The sequence below is a fragment of the Thalassophryne amazonica genome, chromosome 15 (genome assembly GCF_902500255.1).
Source record: "Thalassophryne amazonica chromosome 15, fThaAma1.1, whole genome shotgun sequence".
Lineage (NCBI taxonomy): Eukaryota > Metazoa > Chordata > Actinopteri > Batrachoidiformes > Batrachoididae > Thalassophryne > Thalassophryne amazonica.
This window is the reverse complement of record NC_047117.1, coordinates 61231215-61248251: the sequence shown is the minus strand read 5'-3', so window position 1 is coordinate 61248251 and position 17037 is coordinate 61231215. Positions and strand designations below refer to the sequence as shown.

Below are 17037 nucleotides of genomic sequence, written 5' to 3'. Positions count from 1 at the left end.
CTGAACTCAAATGGTGAAACTAAATCTTTTACAATAAAGTCCCAAACTCAAAACACTCCTGGGGCTTCATGTACAAAGACTTGCGTGATTTCCGACTGAAACATGGGGTACACTAAAACACAGAAACGGCGTATGCGCAAAATATCCAGATGTATCAAAGTGTGCATGTTCCGTTTGTACATCCTACTGAACGTGGAACTGAGCGCAAATGCAGAGGTACCAAACTCCTCCCTCTCCATGCCCTATTTGAATATGTAAATTTATGTAAGTAGTCCTAGGACATGGGATAAACCCTCTGATCATTCCATAGAACACAAAAGAAATTATACAGAGTGTGAGCTACAGATGAAGAAATGACGTGGAGACACGCAGGGATAGATTATTTGGTACCCTGTCAAATGGAATAAACATGAAACGGCGTGTGTGTGAGGCTGTAACTGCTGTGGGCTCAGAGCAGCGCACGCACGCACACACACTTGACAAATACTGAACACGGAGACAATCGGGCGCTTGCTAAGAAACCTGCAGCTCTAGTTTTTACCATCAAGCAAAACAAAAAGGTAATAAAAAAAAACATTTGAATGCACACATGCCCATGTCTGGAATTACATGAATAAACTATACTCACTAAGCAGCACCGTGCCAGCCCCCAAGCTATTCCCAACCCAATGCATTTGCGCATCACATATGATTTGTACATTGATGGAATGAAATTGTTTCCTATTAAAGCCAAATTCATCAGATTCCCAAGGGATTAATAAAGTTCTTTCTAATCTAACCTCTAATTTTAACGTTTGCATGTGATGTACCTGGATGACATTCAGATGATTGTGTCCCACACAGCTGGCAAGGCTCGGCTCAAGGTTGACAGGCACACTCCTGACTGATCAGCCAGCTCGCGCTGGAATGCACGTGTTGCCAAGATGCCCAGTGTGGTCAGTACCTGTGTGGACACAGACAACCCCTGGCTCCTCGCCATATTACGCTCTGACCGCACAATTCCAGTAACAGTGGCCTTGGTAATCAAAAGCAGCCTATGAGCCAACTGTCATTTGCAATTAAATCCTTGTGTTCCCTGAATACACGCTCACATCGGATTGCACCATTTGCAAGGTCCCTGACAACACTAACGCAGCCATTGTTAATAGCATTTTCTTCATCGCTTTGCACATGCTTTTATATTCACCCATGCAATTGCAAACGGGGTGTGTAATTATTCGTAAGTGTCCAGTGTTATCACCGACGACTTGTTTTTACACTATTAACAGTTTCCGAGCATCGCCTGTAAGTGTCAGCAATGGAACAATAGCTGTAGAAACGGGCATACTCCAGCCATGAACTTGGCGTAGTGCACCAAACATTTCCACGGTCATTTCACTTTTGATACATCTGAATGTTAGCATGGAGATGGACGTACTCCACCTTTTTGTACATGAGGCCCCAGCTCAAAATCAGCATCACCCTGATTTTTCAATATCTAATTTCATGAAGTGTCTGCCAAAAAAAAAAAAAAAAAAAAAAAAGCATTGTGTAATTTCAAAAAGGAAATGCACACTAAAGTTATTGGCATCCATTTAAATTTTTTTCTGAAAATCCAAAATCCATAAAAGCCACCTATTGTTAAAGCTGTACAGCCTATTAAATTTCACAAAACTGACAATTTAGTTTCTACTGAAATCCAAACATTATAATGTGTTTATTTTTGTAACATTGCAAAATTACAGCTCACTCTAAGAGAACATACTTACCTGGGCGGAATTTCAAGATTATTTTATTTTCCTTTTATCATCTACAGGAGACCACACATGTGTGCATGAATGTGGTTTAGAGATTACCTTTGACCTTGCGTGATGCATGTTCCCGGAGCATGCATGCTCACACCCGTAAGATGCCTTGTAAATCATTTTAGATGTTAACCTAGGTTCAAAAATAGTGTTTTTAGATTTAGAAGTGGTTCTCTCACCAACCTCTCCAAAGTATGAGAAGCATTTTACATTTATACAGAAATAAGGTGTTTGAGCATTTTCTGCCATCTTGGTTTATTTTGTTTGAGCGAGCAGCCAGCTGACCTTGCACTGCTTTTCTCTACTTTGATTGGCTGTCGCAATGTGCTTCTCAGCCTCCCCCGCATGATCAATGACGTCGTTACCAAATGTAGGGCATGGCTGTTTGCTTGAAATTTTTCCCTTCAGGGGAATAAATCCATTTGTTCCAAACAGAACAAATTTTGATTATATTGGCAATGTCATATTATGAAACCCTTATTTAAAAGCTAAGGAATAAAATTAGTGGTGTCAATGAAAATTATTTTCATGGCTAAAATCTTAAACCCAGTGCTAGTAAACCTTTAATTGTCAGTGTTTACATAAATTAACCAAGTTTCACTGCAATAAAAAGGGCCCAATTATTCCTGGTTTCATCTGTGCAATTGTGAAGAACAGTAGGGATGGGATGACTAGTCATAATCGTTGACTACGACTAGCTAAAAGCCGACTTTTTTTTAATGTATCAGCTAGTCAAAAGCCATTTAATAAGTTCATTTAACCCGTAAATAATAGACCTGCAGGAGCTGCCATCAATCCCTTCACTCAGTGAAGAAAGGGTGTGTGAAGCTTTGCAGGTGAATTACTCAACTCAAACAGGTAGTCTATGCCTAGTAAATCAATGCAGGTATTGTCTTCATGCTAATGCCATTTTCTGTATTTGTAATTTTGCGCTTATATTTGTTCAAATAAGTGTCACATTTGCATTTCACCATGTAGATTCGAAATTGGCTTAATTCATTCAGTGTCAAATTCAGTCATTGACTAGACAATGACTAAGGCACCCAACTAGTCAACTAACAAGTTTCATTAGTTGCTCCAACCCTAAATAACAAAGCATCAGAAATGCAATCGTCACAGAAGTTCCAAAGCCTAAAAGAGAATTGACAAATATCTGAAGATACCAGTTTTAACAGTTTGTAATGTTGCCAAGACATTCTAAGCCTTAAACTCAGATGTCTGAAGATTGATGAACTACACAAACCACCCAAAAAGTTCCAGGCTGACCTGGAGCAATCTGGAGTGGTAGTTTTAACTTGTATCCTATGCTGCACACTAAACCTAAGACTGTTGAAAGGAACCAAAACTAATGAGACAACAAGAGACCAGACTCATACTCTTTGTGATATTGTTTTCTGGACAGATGAAACCAAAGTCAAAGTTTGAGGCGAGGTTCTTGGCTATTTCAATAGGACAAAAACCAAAGCCACATCCAACAACACAAAATAATTGTTGAAAGGAAAGGACAGACCACTTTGAACTGGCCAGCAGTGAGTCCTGAGCCAAATACACTTGAAAACCTGAAATCCATTTCAAGAAGGAGCCCAAAAACAGCAGTGGAAGATATAATCAGTTACATTAAACAATAGGTATGGTTTGTGTTTGAATCACAAAAAAAAAAGATTTGTTTTTACTTTCTTGTTCTATAACCTTTGATCATTTCATTAAACATTGATTAAAAAAAAAAGGATGATAGCTGGAGCCAAAGGGAAGGGCAGCCATGGCAACTCAGAGGGATTCATTGTTCAAACTTTTGTGAAGCTTGTTAAAGATGTATTAATGGAAGAAAACACTTCAGAGAGATAATACAGCAAGGTGATCTTATTTAATTGTAAGGTCAATGGCCCCAGTTGTATTTTATATCTATTGAGCTCAAAGCATTTGACACATCTTCAAAACCACTCAGCAGCAAACCACATCCAAGAAAGGGATCACTGTAAACTGTACATTTCCCCGATTCAAAGAGCACAATTAAAAAAAAGCAAATAATTGTCATTCTGGTTTATCAAAGAAAATCCTAAATTTTACTAATTTTAGCTTTCAAAATGTGAATTTGCTCCTTTTATGTTTTGAATTACTGCAATCATTTTGGATGATCAGTCGACTGCAATTTTAAAATCGTTTTGCAGTTCAGACAGTTTAGGTACAAGTTATTTACTTAGACCACTCATGAAATAACATTTACACATTCAACTACTAACTGCAATTGCTGAATTACCAGTCCAAGTTTGTGAAAGGGACAGTGATAGAATGTTTCACAATTTTTCTTTACTCCACATCCAAGTCACCATCTCAAAGTTGTTCAACAAGAGCACGCCATGGTAAAGAAAATAATTACAGGAATGTTTATTTAAAGCTTTAAGACATACCTACCCAGGCCTAAAGGCAGTGTAGACTAAGTGCGGGGTCCATGCAGGGGGGCACCACAAATGAGGGAAAAAACAAGTAGTTAATTTTCACTATTCTTATACTAAAAGTAGTTATTATTGAATATAAAATAAATGTAAGTCAATATTTTTAACTGCATAGCAAAGACTATGATAATAGTTTCCTCACCCCCCACCCCCAAAGTGTCTGATGAGTGGAGCCCTCCTCCAAAAAAGTCCCAAACTGTCTGGTCGCGATTAATTACATGAACAACAAGTCAACAATGTAAAAACGGACCAAACTGTCTGGTGCCCAGTGGAGGAAAATTGGGAATAAAAAAAATTGGAGGAAAAACGGGACCAATTGGGTACAGTATAAAAAAAAAAAGAAAAGAAAAAAAAAAGGACAAATTATTTCTTTCTGTTGCATTGCGTCAGTGTCAACGTGCCTTCATCCATGGTTTGCCAATTCCCAACTCCTAAGGCATTTTGGGGTGAGGTTCACCTAAACTGTCCTAACCCAAAATAAACTGTTTTGTTGGGGTGGTAATAGTTGGTAGAGGCTTTGAGCGGAGTTTCTCCCCATCAGTTTGACATGCATTGATTGCCAACATCAGTGACCAGCTGTTTACATTTTTATTCAAGCCAACCTCACGGGAGGGTCTGAGAAGTTATGGTTAGAGTTAGAAGGGGTAGAGTTAGAAATACCAAAATAATCGTACTAAAAAAAACAATCGCCACAAAAATAAGCATGAGACTGGGCTAGAAATGGCATGTGGTTAAGCAAAGCTTATATTTTTCCTGCTTGTAATAGGTACAAAAAAAAAAAAAAAAAGCCATAACATAGATGTAAACTTACCTGATTATTTGTGTTACATACAGTTCATGATGTCTGTTTATTTGCGCACATCAACCTCCCTCAATTCCGTGGAGGTGCCGGCGCCTCCATGTGGGAGTGTCTATATATTGCAAATAGGCACCTAATGGTGTCACATTATTACTCCCCTTTTCAGATGCTCTTTTGGGGTATCTAAGCATAAACTATGTGGTCTCAAAACAACTCCTATGATTATGTCATAGATGAGTTTGCTACAAGGAAAATGAGGAGTCGAGCTGTAGTAGGCAATGTGAGGGTGAGGACATGTTTAGGTTTGCAGTTGCAAGGTTTCTAATTTGTTCTGTTCTTAACTGTTTTTATTGACTTGTTTGACATTTTATTCTATAAAAAAAACACAACAGTTTCTTGTGTGAGTGTGTGGGTGGGGAGCGCCATTAAAATCTTGCCTATGGCGCCAAATTGGACTGGACTGGCACTGCTTTAACGTTAATCATGCCAAAAGCTGAACAGAAAGAAAACTTGGGATACATTTAAAGTGCAAGAAGAGTGACAAGCTAATTCATGATTAAGGAAAGCTACAGGGAAAAAAAAAAAAAAAAAATACAAGTTTACAACTGTTAAACTTTATGTATAAGTCAGATAAATACACATGAAAAACGTAATAGTCAATTCCACATTTATTTTTCATTGATTTTGTTTTTGCACTGTAAATAGAGTCGATTCTATGCCAGTTCACGACAAGCAGGAACATCTTTTTAAAACAAGACCAAACCCAAGCACACAGAAGAGTAAATAGGTATTGCACATATAGGAATTTAAGCCATATAGTCATAATGGAATCTTGCTCTCTGTTTTAAATGTGATTTTAATGTGATTACATCCACCCCCAGAGATTTCAGGACAAACAGGAAGTACAGAGATATTTTGTGGAGACTGGAATGGCCAAAGGAGACAAAGGATACGCAGGCAGCCAGAGCAATGAACTATACGTTACCTGCAAAAGAGTCGTCAGTTTGTTCACAGATAGCTTTATAACAGGGGGGCTGGATCTCATCTGGTTGCTCTAAGGAGCTCACAGGAGCTTTTCCGGGACCTTGTTCTTCTTCATCACTTTCCATTAACTCTGCTTCCTGGTACCTGTATTCAGCGTAGTGCTGCTCTTCCATTGTTGGCTGGTTGTGAACCTGCTGGACAGCACACGGCTCCTTGGACTCCTCAGACAGCTCCTCTAGGGAAAACACACCAGGGCTCTTGGGGCAACTCTCACCTGTTGACTGGCCATTTGAGTTTGAAGCTGATGTCATTACGTCAAACCCAGAAGTCACAGAGGTAGCTGAAGGTAGGGTGAAGTCTTCCCCAGCACCACCTTCCACAGCCTCGGACTCTGCCTCCTCTCCTTCCTCCACAGTAGATAGGCAGCGTTGACCAAGAGGCTGACTTTCAAAGGTTGCATGGCAGATTCCTGACCTATCTGATGAATCCCCAATCAACTGAACCTCTCCCTCTGTGTCACTGGCTTCATCATCTGTTACAGATGATGAAGATGCAGTTGTGGGCTCTCCCAGGATCTCATCAGCAGGGAGGGTTTCTGCTTCAGCCTCTTCTTCTCCATCCAAGTACATGCTGAGGTCTTTGTGCTCTACCTCAGGCTGGTAATGCTGCGCAGGCACAACTCCAGCCTGAGTGCGAGATTGGTGCTTCTCTTGATCGTAGTCACCAAGTTCCTCTGGGGTACTTGTTTCACTGCTCACAGTACTTGACAGTGACATTCCTGGGGCAGAGAGGTGAGCTGGAGCTAAGTTCTGCATCAGGGGTAGGCTGGGCTGATTCATATACATATGAGACGCTTCATTTTGCACTTCATGTGTGACAGAGGGATGATGAGGAACTTCTCGATTTTCTGGAACACAGGAAATGGACCCAAGTTCTAACCAAGGCTGGGCTTGGGATTGTGTTGGGGTCTCAGAATCTGCTTGCCAAGGGTCAGTGAAGGTGCTAACCACAGCTCCTGCTACCTCCAACATCTGCTGAGGCTGCGCCCATGGATCTACAAGCGGGTTCTGTTGATTCCACTGAGCAGCTGGGGCTGAGGGCAGCAGGTGAGAGGAGGTGGCAGTTGGGCCAACCTGTTCAAGTTGTCCAACCTTTCATCCTCGACAAAGTCATCCTCATCTGCATTGCCATAGCTTTCTAGTCCACTCTCTGTTACACCCTCACTGGCCATTTCTACATCTTCATCATCATCCACATCATTATCGTGCCTGGGTCTCTGTGGGTCCTCTGCTTGCTCCGAGCCAACATCCATGTCACACACACGATCGTAGTCATCCTCATCATCCTCTTCTTCCTCAAAGTCATTAACTGGTATGTCAGGAACCTTCTCAAAGTCAGGTGAACCTGCCGAGGCTCCTTCAATGTCCATAGCTCCTTTTAGACTGCCGTCCCCCAAATCGTCAGTGCTTTCTGTGCCCTCCAATACGCCAGGGGCACTCAGTTCAGAAGCTCCCTGCTGACTGCCACTGACCTCTTCAGAATCCAGTTCAGACAGCAATGCACCACCAGCCCTCCAAGCACATCCACCCAATGGCCCAGCTGAGCCAGGACGAGACTCTTCAGTGGGTTGTGTCGCACCACTCATTTCTGACACAGAAACCAGCTGACTTCCCTCTTTCTCCTCTTCATCCTCCTCCTCATTGAGATTGTCAGAAGGAAACATCTGAGGTGCAGCTGCTGTTGGAAGTGATTTAGATGTAGTACAATCTGCTAATGAGTAAACTGGCTCCGACGGCTCTGTACGAGAGGCCACTTCAGATAATTGAACTTCAACTGGGACACAGGGTCTCTCCTGCATCACTAGAGGAGGAGTGGAGGCGTCTGTCTGCTCATGATTTGGAGATATTTGTGGGATGGTTGTCCTCTCAGGACTGTGTGGAGACCAAGCAGCGCCATTGTCTTGCGGAGTCTCTTTGTCAAAGCCTTTGGAAGATGCCTCTTCTGGTGCTGAGGTAGCAAAAAGGGATGGTTGCGGTAAAACTACGGCAGCCTCTTTGGGAACTGTTGGAAGTGCTGCAGCAGCCGGTGTACTTGTAGAACTCTGTACTTTTCCAGGCCCACTGTGCACTGGGACGTCAGTCTTCTTGATGGCAGTGAAAGGCGGCACAGTAGGTTTAAGGCCTTTCTTTGCCTGAGAGTTGCTGACTGTAGGTTTGTTGACTGGTAAAGCAAGTGGGGGCCGGCCCGATGGCTGCTTGTTAACAGCACGGACTTGAGCAGTGGTTACAGCAGGTTTTTTAGTAAGCTTCAGTGGGTCTTGAGTTTTGGATTGCTTGGGATCTGCTACCTGCGTTGACATAGGTTTTTTAGCGGCAGAGTTAAGCTTTGTGGTGCCTGGGGTTTTTGAGGCTTCAGGTTTTTTGGGAGCAGCTGATGTTGCGGGTTTCTTGGCCACTGTAGCAGAATGCGGTTGACAGACATCTACAGCAAACAGAAACCAAATTCAATACAGCCAAACCAGTTTCAATAGAATGTTGTCATTTATGAGCATGAAAAAATGGTCCTAAGATTTTGAATAAAATGATGTCCTTCATACATGCATGATAATGCCCTTTTCTTTCAAAGGTCTACAGCATCATGGAGAAGTTTGTAATTGAGTTCAGCTCCATGACCTTGTGTCAAAAACATTGCTAGAATAAATTCAGCCTTAAATGCAGTAATTTAGTTCAAACTATTAGAGTATCTTGCCATATCATTTTTAAATTCCAGCCCACAAACATTTGTTAAACATAAGTTTTCAAACCTTTAACAGCAGTGGGTTTGGAAGACTGTACTGTTGTGGTTCGGCCACTAGAGGGTGCTGTAGTAACTCTGGGGGCTGCAGTTTTGGCCAATACACTGGTAGAGGGTTTGGTTGTAGCTTTGGTGGGCCTGGTCATAGCAGATGCAGGCCGAGATGCAACAGGCCTGGAAGTGGAAGGACAGAATTAGACAAAGTAAAACGGATGCTGCTTATGTTGTGACTTGCCCTCTGTTGCAACAGTTAGATTTGTAAACCTGATACTCTTCTGCTTGAATTCATGCATAAGGACAAAGAAATTACCTGATCTGACATTTAAAAATAAATAAATTTCACCAATGGGAAACCCAACAGAGCCCTAGTCATCTATTACTACACTGACACCACCATATGGAAATTGTATTAAAAATATTAAATTACTTTTCTGTATTCACTAAACCTGGAACACACACACACACGTTGCCACATCTGCCACCATCCATGTAGACCACTGTTTATTATTTTTGATTTCCATCATCTGTGAGGACATCAATGGAAGTTGAGACATGCAGCTCCTTGACATTAGACACACAAGTTTTCCATGGAAACGTGGATTTTCGCTTTTGAAATGGTCAGGAACCAATAATTCTATATTTGCTACAATGCCTTGTTGCACTCCCTCACCTACAAAATGGACAGTCTGTATGCCCGGGTGGTTAGCATCCAGGACCTAAGATAGTTCCGTGATGTCATGAGACCCAGATCTGGATGGTTGTGTATGGAGACATTTACTTTACTTTTTAACAGCAGCAGTTAAGAGGAGGTAACAGAAACAGACTTTTTTCCATATCTGACGTTGCATACAGGTAGAATGTGAGCAGACAGGACCACTCATTATAATAGAAATCAAGACCAAAAAAAGAACAGAAAAAAAGTTTCTGTAGACTGAGATTGATGGATGAACCACAAATGAAGACAGAACTCAGACTTAAAAATCCCACAATGACCCCAAACAATTCATTAAAAGTCTCCCTCTGTGCTTTCATGGGTCATCAATGTTTGAAGGTTGCTGAAGTCTTTAGCTTGATTATGTCGTTCTAGTCTAGTCGTCTCTCTCAACTCTAGTTGTCCAGCCCCACCCTCTGGTTCCCCCCCAGCTCTCTCTCTCACATGACTATTTACAGGATTTAAAGACACACCACTTAATGTTCTCATCCCTGTTGTGTACTGAAATACATTAAAAATGGTGGAATTATAATGTCTGAATTATCGTTTGATAATGAAATCGAGTGAACACAAGTGCAGCCCCCCCCCCCCCCCCCTTGCCTGCCTCTCTTCTGTGATGGAGAGACTGCACTTGCTCATATGAAACTGCAGGGATTGTAAAAAGCACTAGAGTTCAACTGGAATCCTGCCAGGACCATTTAAGAAAGTGGTTTCACTTATTCTCTGCTCGCGTTCCATTGGTTATCTGCACAAATGAACTGAACCATGAGGGCAACTGCAACAGAGCTCAATTAAACTAGGCAACACTTGTCTGGTGTGAAAATACCCTAACAAGAGGGCAGGCACTGAGGGGAATAATGGTGCCTGGACCCTACACATGGTTCCAGGGTGCTGGCTGTAATGGTTCTACTGTTGTGTTATTACCGATTACATTTCCTGCCAGAGGAATGATTTATATTTATTCAAACACCAAAGGGAGGATCATGTCAAACTACACAGCCATAAATGGCCTTTCTTAATCAAACTAAAGATCATTGCAAGGGTAAAGGTCAGCACAGGGACAAGTCAGATATTTTTGATGAATCCTTTGTAATTAACTCAAACACAATCTCAAATGTTTACCAAGATCCAAACAACACAACAGTGGATATTAATACCCACACAGCTGCAACATTTGGCCAAAGTTCAAAGTGCAACCATGTCACATTCCAGGGAACCTGTGTTCCACCCATCCATGACTTCCTGTTTCTGGTTGTTCCTTCAAACACAGCAGGATGCTGGACTCCACTGGCACACCTCCGTTTCAGACTAAATATCCATTTGGATCTTGCCTGAATGAAAAGGACAGGGCTTGGACAGTTGGTTCAGTTTATCCCCTTTTCATTTCAGTCTTTCTAAAAATAATGGCATTTCCCCCCCTTTTACACTGACTCACAGAGCACCACTTGGAGACAAATAAAAACTGAGCATCAGGAAGAATGGTGTATATGACTTGTAACCCATCCAAAACAAACTACTTTGCTCCTTCCTGAGAGTAGGACACATTCTTTGGGCTGTTGTGGCCCCACATTTATCAGCTTGACAATGAAAAGTGAAGGCCTGAGTCCAGCCAGCAGACAGAGTTGTAGCCTAGCACCAGCACTGGCTCTTCACAAGGCCCAATGATTTATGCTCTAGACCTTTTCTGTGAGGACATTAATCCCTTCTACTAAGATTGCTAGACAGAAATCACAGCTTGTTGCCAAAAGTCCAACAGAGAAAAATATTAAAAAAAAAGAATTGAGAGGAAAGCATGTTGAGCAAAGCAAAGGCACAAACCAAATTGCACCAGTGTCATTTGGAAATGACATTACTTCAATAGGTAAAGACCGTTACCCACGACCAAACCAGCCAATTCTCAATGGTGACCCATTATACATCTGACGATTAATGTGTTCCAACTAAATTTCTACTTCCTGTTGTGACTCCTAAATTTTGGTGCCTCTATGTAGGAAGACCACAAGAAGGTACAAATAAATGCAAGAAAGGCTGTCCAAATGTCTACCAGTGCAAAGACATTACAACAGAGGTTAGGGAGATTTAAATTGGGTAGGATGGCAAAATAATAACAGCTGCACTTGTCAATTCTAATTGGTCAGCTGTGCAGTGATATTTGTGTGCAGGGCACATTCTATTAAACTATACACAATCTTCCACAGATGGACACTAAACACCAGAAACAATGAAGACCATACTAGACAGGTATATCACTTCAGTAGTAACAAGCTTCCCCTGACCCCCAACACACCCTGATCTATATCAGCAGTCTCCAAGACTGTTGTTGAAGAGCACCCACCTTACATGTTTTCCATGTCTCCAGACTATCCACAACAGATCCTCCAAATCCAACATTTCCCAGCTCTTGACTGACCAAGAACACCTGATTGACCATTAGGCATGGTCAGAGCAGGAAAATATAGATGATGATAAATGCTCTGCAGGAGCAAAGTTGGAAACCGTGATCTATTTTACCTCGCTGAGACAAAATACAAGGCTATCAAGTACCCTGAAAAAGTTTAGACACAGTACATGCCACATTTTACTTGAACAATCTTGTTCTTTTGGGGGCCAGGGGTAGTTTGGTCAACAACCACTTCCAGTGTGTCAGTAATGTAGAAGATAGTTGGTATAGTTTTGAAAAACAGGGTTTATATAATAATTTTAAAAAGCTACTCAGTACAAGAGCAATGTTACTAAAGCAGTGTTGAAGCTAAATACCTTCATGGTAGTACCATAATGAATGCTTAAAGCAATGCTTAAAACTTGTGTTCTGCTGCACTGCTCAGATTTACAACTGAAAGTCATGATTCAGACGAAGCCTGTTGATTTGGCCACGTGATACCACAAGAACCAGCACATATACACATTAGGACCATCATTAAACAAAGGCTTCAACATTGGCTTTTCCATTATACAGGTGGTTTAAAATGCAATACCAGCACGAGGGTAGACACCTACTGCTGACTGGGAATGTGCACTGACTGAGGATGTGTCCTTGGGAACAAGCCAAGAACAGTCACATAAAAATGATCTACTACAAACTGATATCAGACATTGACAATGAACTTCACACTGATATACATCAAGAATAATCACCTTGAGCCGGTCTGTGACACCCTGTAGTACATGTCATCAAGATGTTCAACGCTATGGATCATAGCCACATTGATCAACTCAACACTATGATTGAAACAATATAACTGACTAAATGGCTAAAGTAATCCACTAATATTTTAATACTTGAATAGTCTTGAATCCATTCAGGCAATGCTGTTGTATTTCAATTACAGGATGGCATTAGTCCAAAGCTCTTCCCGCGAGACAGGTTAGAGACCACTGGTGTATCATTAATAAAAGTTAATATTAAAATCGAGCCTTAGTAAAGCAAAGATCCAGAGGATCTCAGTCCTCTGTCAGAGTTGATTTTCTGCATTCCAAAGAAATAAGACATTATCAGCCCAGGTTAAACTAATGGGAGCAGAATACTATCAAGTTAACTATTTACTAGACAGCGTCATATCAACATCATCTCTGTGTGCGATCAGCTCAGGTACAGTTCTGAGCAAATTTTTTATTCTTTTAAAAAATTGATAGGGAAGCCATATCTATATATTACACACACACACGCGGCGAGTTAGCCATTTTATGCATGTGTAATACAGATGAATTTTAGGCATGTCATTGTATATTTCATGTCACTTTAGTTAAGGTGTAGTAAGCTGCACTGTGTGTATGTTGTCATCAATTTTCATAAAGCAATTTTTGGCATTCATGAGACTCAAGTGAATGATGATAAAAAAGGTGATAGCATGTCACATCGCTGCAATGCTCCGGCATGCCGTACACAGCAGGTAAATTTTAATTGGGAAAAACGCGTGCTTTTAACTGGCACACGTAGTAAGTATAGTGTGATGTTTGCTACCTGACCTGAGTACCACATGAACTGAAAATAAGGGCTCCGAACTGACTGTGTGAGTTTTCATGCATGTACTCTTTCAACTTAAGGGCCCCAGTGACCTCCCCCTTGGTGCCCCTAGTCACCATAGCAAGTTGGTGCAACTTGCTTATTACTGCGGCTGTGCATAGTGAACACACACACACGGTCAGCCTTATTAGATTTTTAGTGATAATTTCAGAGATTCTCCATTTGGAAACTGTGGGTCTCCATCTGATAAAATAGTTTAACTATCATCAGGTCAGCCATTAACAATACTGGGAACATTACAGCTGAAGCGATATTGACAGTATCTTAAGTGCACACACACACTTTTCACAAAACAAAATACAAGGAACACAAGAACACGTTTTATTTCATTTGGTTGAGATGGACAAATCATTTTCCTTTAGATGCATTTTTTTCTGTCTGAATACCCATTAGCAGCACTCATGTTTGTTATCACAAATCAATTGAAATTTATTCCATAATCATCTCACTTCTCACAAATTTATTATCCACAATCTAAGATATTCAGTAGTTCATGATGAATTGTGCTAAATGACTAGTCAACAAAAGTGAAACAAACACTGTAAGCAGTTTTAGCAATTTTGTTCAATTTGGAGCAACTTTACCCAAACCACTCATTTTAACCAAGATTGTAGCTGTGCCATGAGGAGGAGGCTGACATCTGAACCCAAGATAGAGGGTCCGTTGGTGGAACAAAAGTAGTACTTCAGTGTGGCTCAACTGTGGCCCTCTGTCTTAGGTTATTTCTAACAACCATGAGTCACAATCCCAGAACAAAGTCGAAATCTGACTCGATAACAGTCAAAATCCCACAAAGCACATCACTCTACACTACTTTCCAGGGCACCAACATAAAGTCACCCTTTCATGCAGGTAAGGATAGATTACATAGTTCACTGCAGATCTGCAGGCAAGATGCAAGTTTAACAAAGACAAAAAACAGTTGATTGAGATGAAAAACAGAAAGCAGTAAGAGTACTGTTTGGGGAGGGAGGGGAGTCCGGTTTCCCTTTTAACATCATTTAATAAGGCGGCCATTTCTACTCTGAACAGTCAATGGCCTGGTATATTTACTTTGTCCACCTGATGCGCATGAGTGGTGGATATACATGCCTGGTGGTCTTTGAAAGGCTGCTACCATCAGTTTTTGATGCGGCTGAAGTGCTGGGTTTTGGGGGCATTGGTAACAGCTGATCTGCTGGCAGCAGCTACAATAACAAATAAGAGGGGAACATCACTAACATAAGACTGAACTGAGTGAAGAGAGGGGGGGAAAAAAAGGTTTCACTCTGCACAAAATGATATAAGTCATTATAACTTATCACATATTTCAAATTTAACATTTATTCACTATTTGCACTGGTGTCTTAAATCTGTGTTTCATACTCAAAGGTTTTTTTTTTAGTGCAACAGATAAACAATCCTGTAAATGGATGGATGAAATTACTCTTGAAACAACTGACTAGCTACCTGAATTTTCCAACAGGAAGCCATTTAGGGGTCAATAGAAGAATTACAACAGGAGTCATGATAACTGAGGCATGACATGGCCCAAACTATTCCTTTTAAAACTCTGTTAACTCAGCTAATAATTTGCATTACTTTTGCCCCAAAATTGGTGCAATTTTAACTTTTGACCCCTGTACAACTGACCTTTGTCACCATGCTTACTGTTTTTACTGTCGCAGATAGTCCAAACTATACCTTTTTTGAATTGTTATGATCAAGTGAATAATTTGAACATAATGTTTTCAAATATGATTAGCGCATCTTTAATTTTGACCCCTGTGCAATTCTTCACTGACCCCTGCCTGGCTGCCTATTGAAAATTCAGGTGGCTAATCAGTTATTTCAAAAGAGCAGTGTCTTGTGCTGAATTTGATGCTTGTATCACCACTGGCAGGATTCCGCTCTAAATACTCGTATTTTCTTATCTGCTGCACTACTCATATTTCCAGCTGAAACCGCATGACAAATCTGACTCACTCTCTAAAACATGCATACAAAATGATATATAAATAAAAGTCCTTGAGACTCACATGTACTTTTGGGTTTGGGCTCGTTAACAGTCTCCGGCTGCTGGTCTCCTGCTAGCCGTTGTTTGCTTTCCTCCCATTTGTTACTGTAGCAGCAGCAGAGGTGGTCCAAGCAGGTCCAGACATCTTGTCAGGTACCCTTGTTTGGTTCTTAACTGTAAAAGATGCTACCCGCGCCTCCTGCTGGTCTTTTCGGCACTGCTCCTACCACTGAAGCTTTCGTTGTAGAGGTTTTTGTTGTCACTTGCCACGCCAGTCTTTGCAGAACGATTGTGAGAGGATTTGCATCATTCACCATGGAGGCCGGGCAGCACCTGGCCGGTGGGTTACATACAGATGTTCCAGCGTTCTTAACACTGGGCTGCTTTTTAGAGACAGCTTTTGGTTTGACTTCTGGATCTTTTGCTGTCTTACGAGTAGCCTCCTGACCAGCAGCTCCTGTGGTTCTGATGGGGGAGAGTCTTGTTGAGGTTCGTTACCCTGTGGTAGGAAGGATTTGCTTCTGCTGTTGGTTCTGTGGTTTCCATGGTAACACCATCCGGTTTCATTCCCTCCTGAAGTGTAGGAGCAGATGTTGCCGATGTTGTAAAATAAAAACCAGGGGCTCAACCTCAGCACCTTGAGTGAGTAGTTCCTCTTACACTTCAATGGTCCTGCAGGGGGAAAGCGAAAACTGAAGATTAATATTTCAGTCGTATTAAGATACTGAATGTTTCATGAAGTTATGACAAGCACTACTGTAAGCCAAACACCATTCCTTCTCCTGCTAATGTACAGTCCGTGACAGTTATTCGCTCACCCGATTTAACACAGAGCCGATGTGACTGTACAGGAAACACCATCCAACTCCTGAAACTATTACAAGCCACAATGAAAAGACACAGCAAGACGTAAAGTGTGCACTTCAAGGTACAGGTCTGACAAATCTGACAGGGTATTATTTTGCTCCAGATGACTTCTAGCATCTAAATACTGAAAGTGAAAGCTGTGGTTTGAAGTCGTGAAAGCAAACGGAGCATCCACAAGCTGGTGACACGAAGACCACAGAGGATGAAGAGAGGGAGGAAGCAGGAAATGAGCAGCAAATTGCTGATTTGTTTGCAATCATCTTCTGCTATGCAGATGCATATTGTTAATGTTCATGTTCTCCATGTTTGTCGAAGAGAGATTTGTGCTCCAGAGAAATCATCACACTACTGGGACATCATAATCTAATCAATCCTGCAAGAGGCTGTGGTGAAGACGTGAAAGGACAAAGTGTATATGGTGCAAGTCATGCTGGTCTTTCACTCACTCACTGACTCTCTCTCTCCGCGCGCACACACAAAAAAAAAAAAAAAAAAAAAAAAAAAGAATTTCTCCTACTAATCACCTGCCTACCATCAGCGTTCTCCATCTACCTACAGACTGTAAACATTAGCAGTCTAATAGCTGGCTGGAGTCACTGGTCCAAACCGTGAACGGTCATCTATG

The 17037-nt window shown here is 41.4% G+C and overlaps 2 protein-coding genes across 5 annotated transcripts in view; both read right to left on the bottom strand.

Annotated features, from left to right (window-relative positions):
* LOC117527124 (proteoglycan 4-like) overlaps positions 1-17037 on the bottom strand; it is an 86460-nt gene that overhangs the window by 28966 nt on the left and 40457 nt on the right. The gene's annotated exons all lie outside the window — the stretch shown is intronic.
* si:ch211-214c7.4 (proteoglycan 4) lies at positions 5686-16960 on the bottom strand. Its single transcript, XM_034188661.1, has 5 exons — positions 16945-16960; positions 15979-16217; positions 14642-14736; positions 8824-8987; positions 5686-8501 (listed from the first exon to the last, which is right to left on the bottom strand). Exons 1-5 carry the CDS (start codon positions 16958-16960, stop codon positions 7075-7077), a joined length of 1941 nt encoding a protein of 646 aa, XP_034044552.1. The 3' UTR covers positions 5686-7074.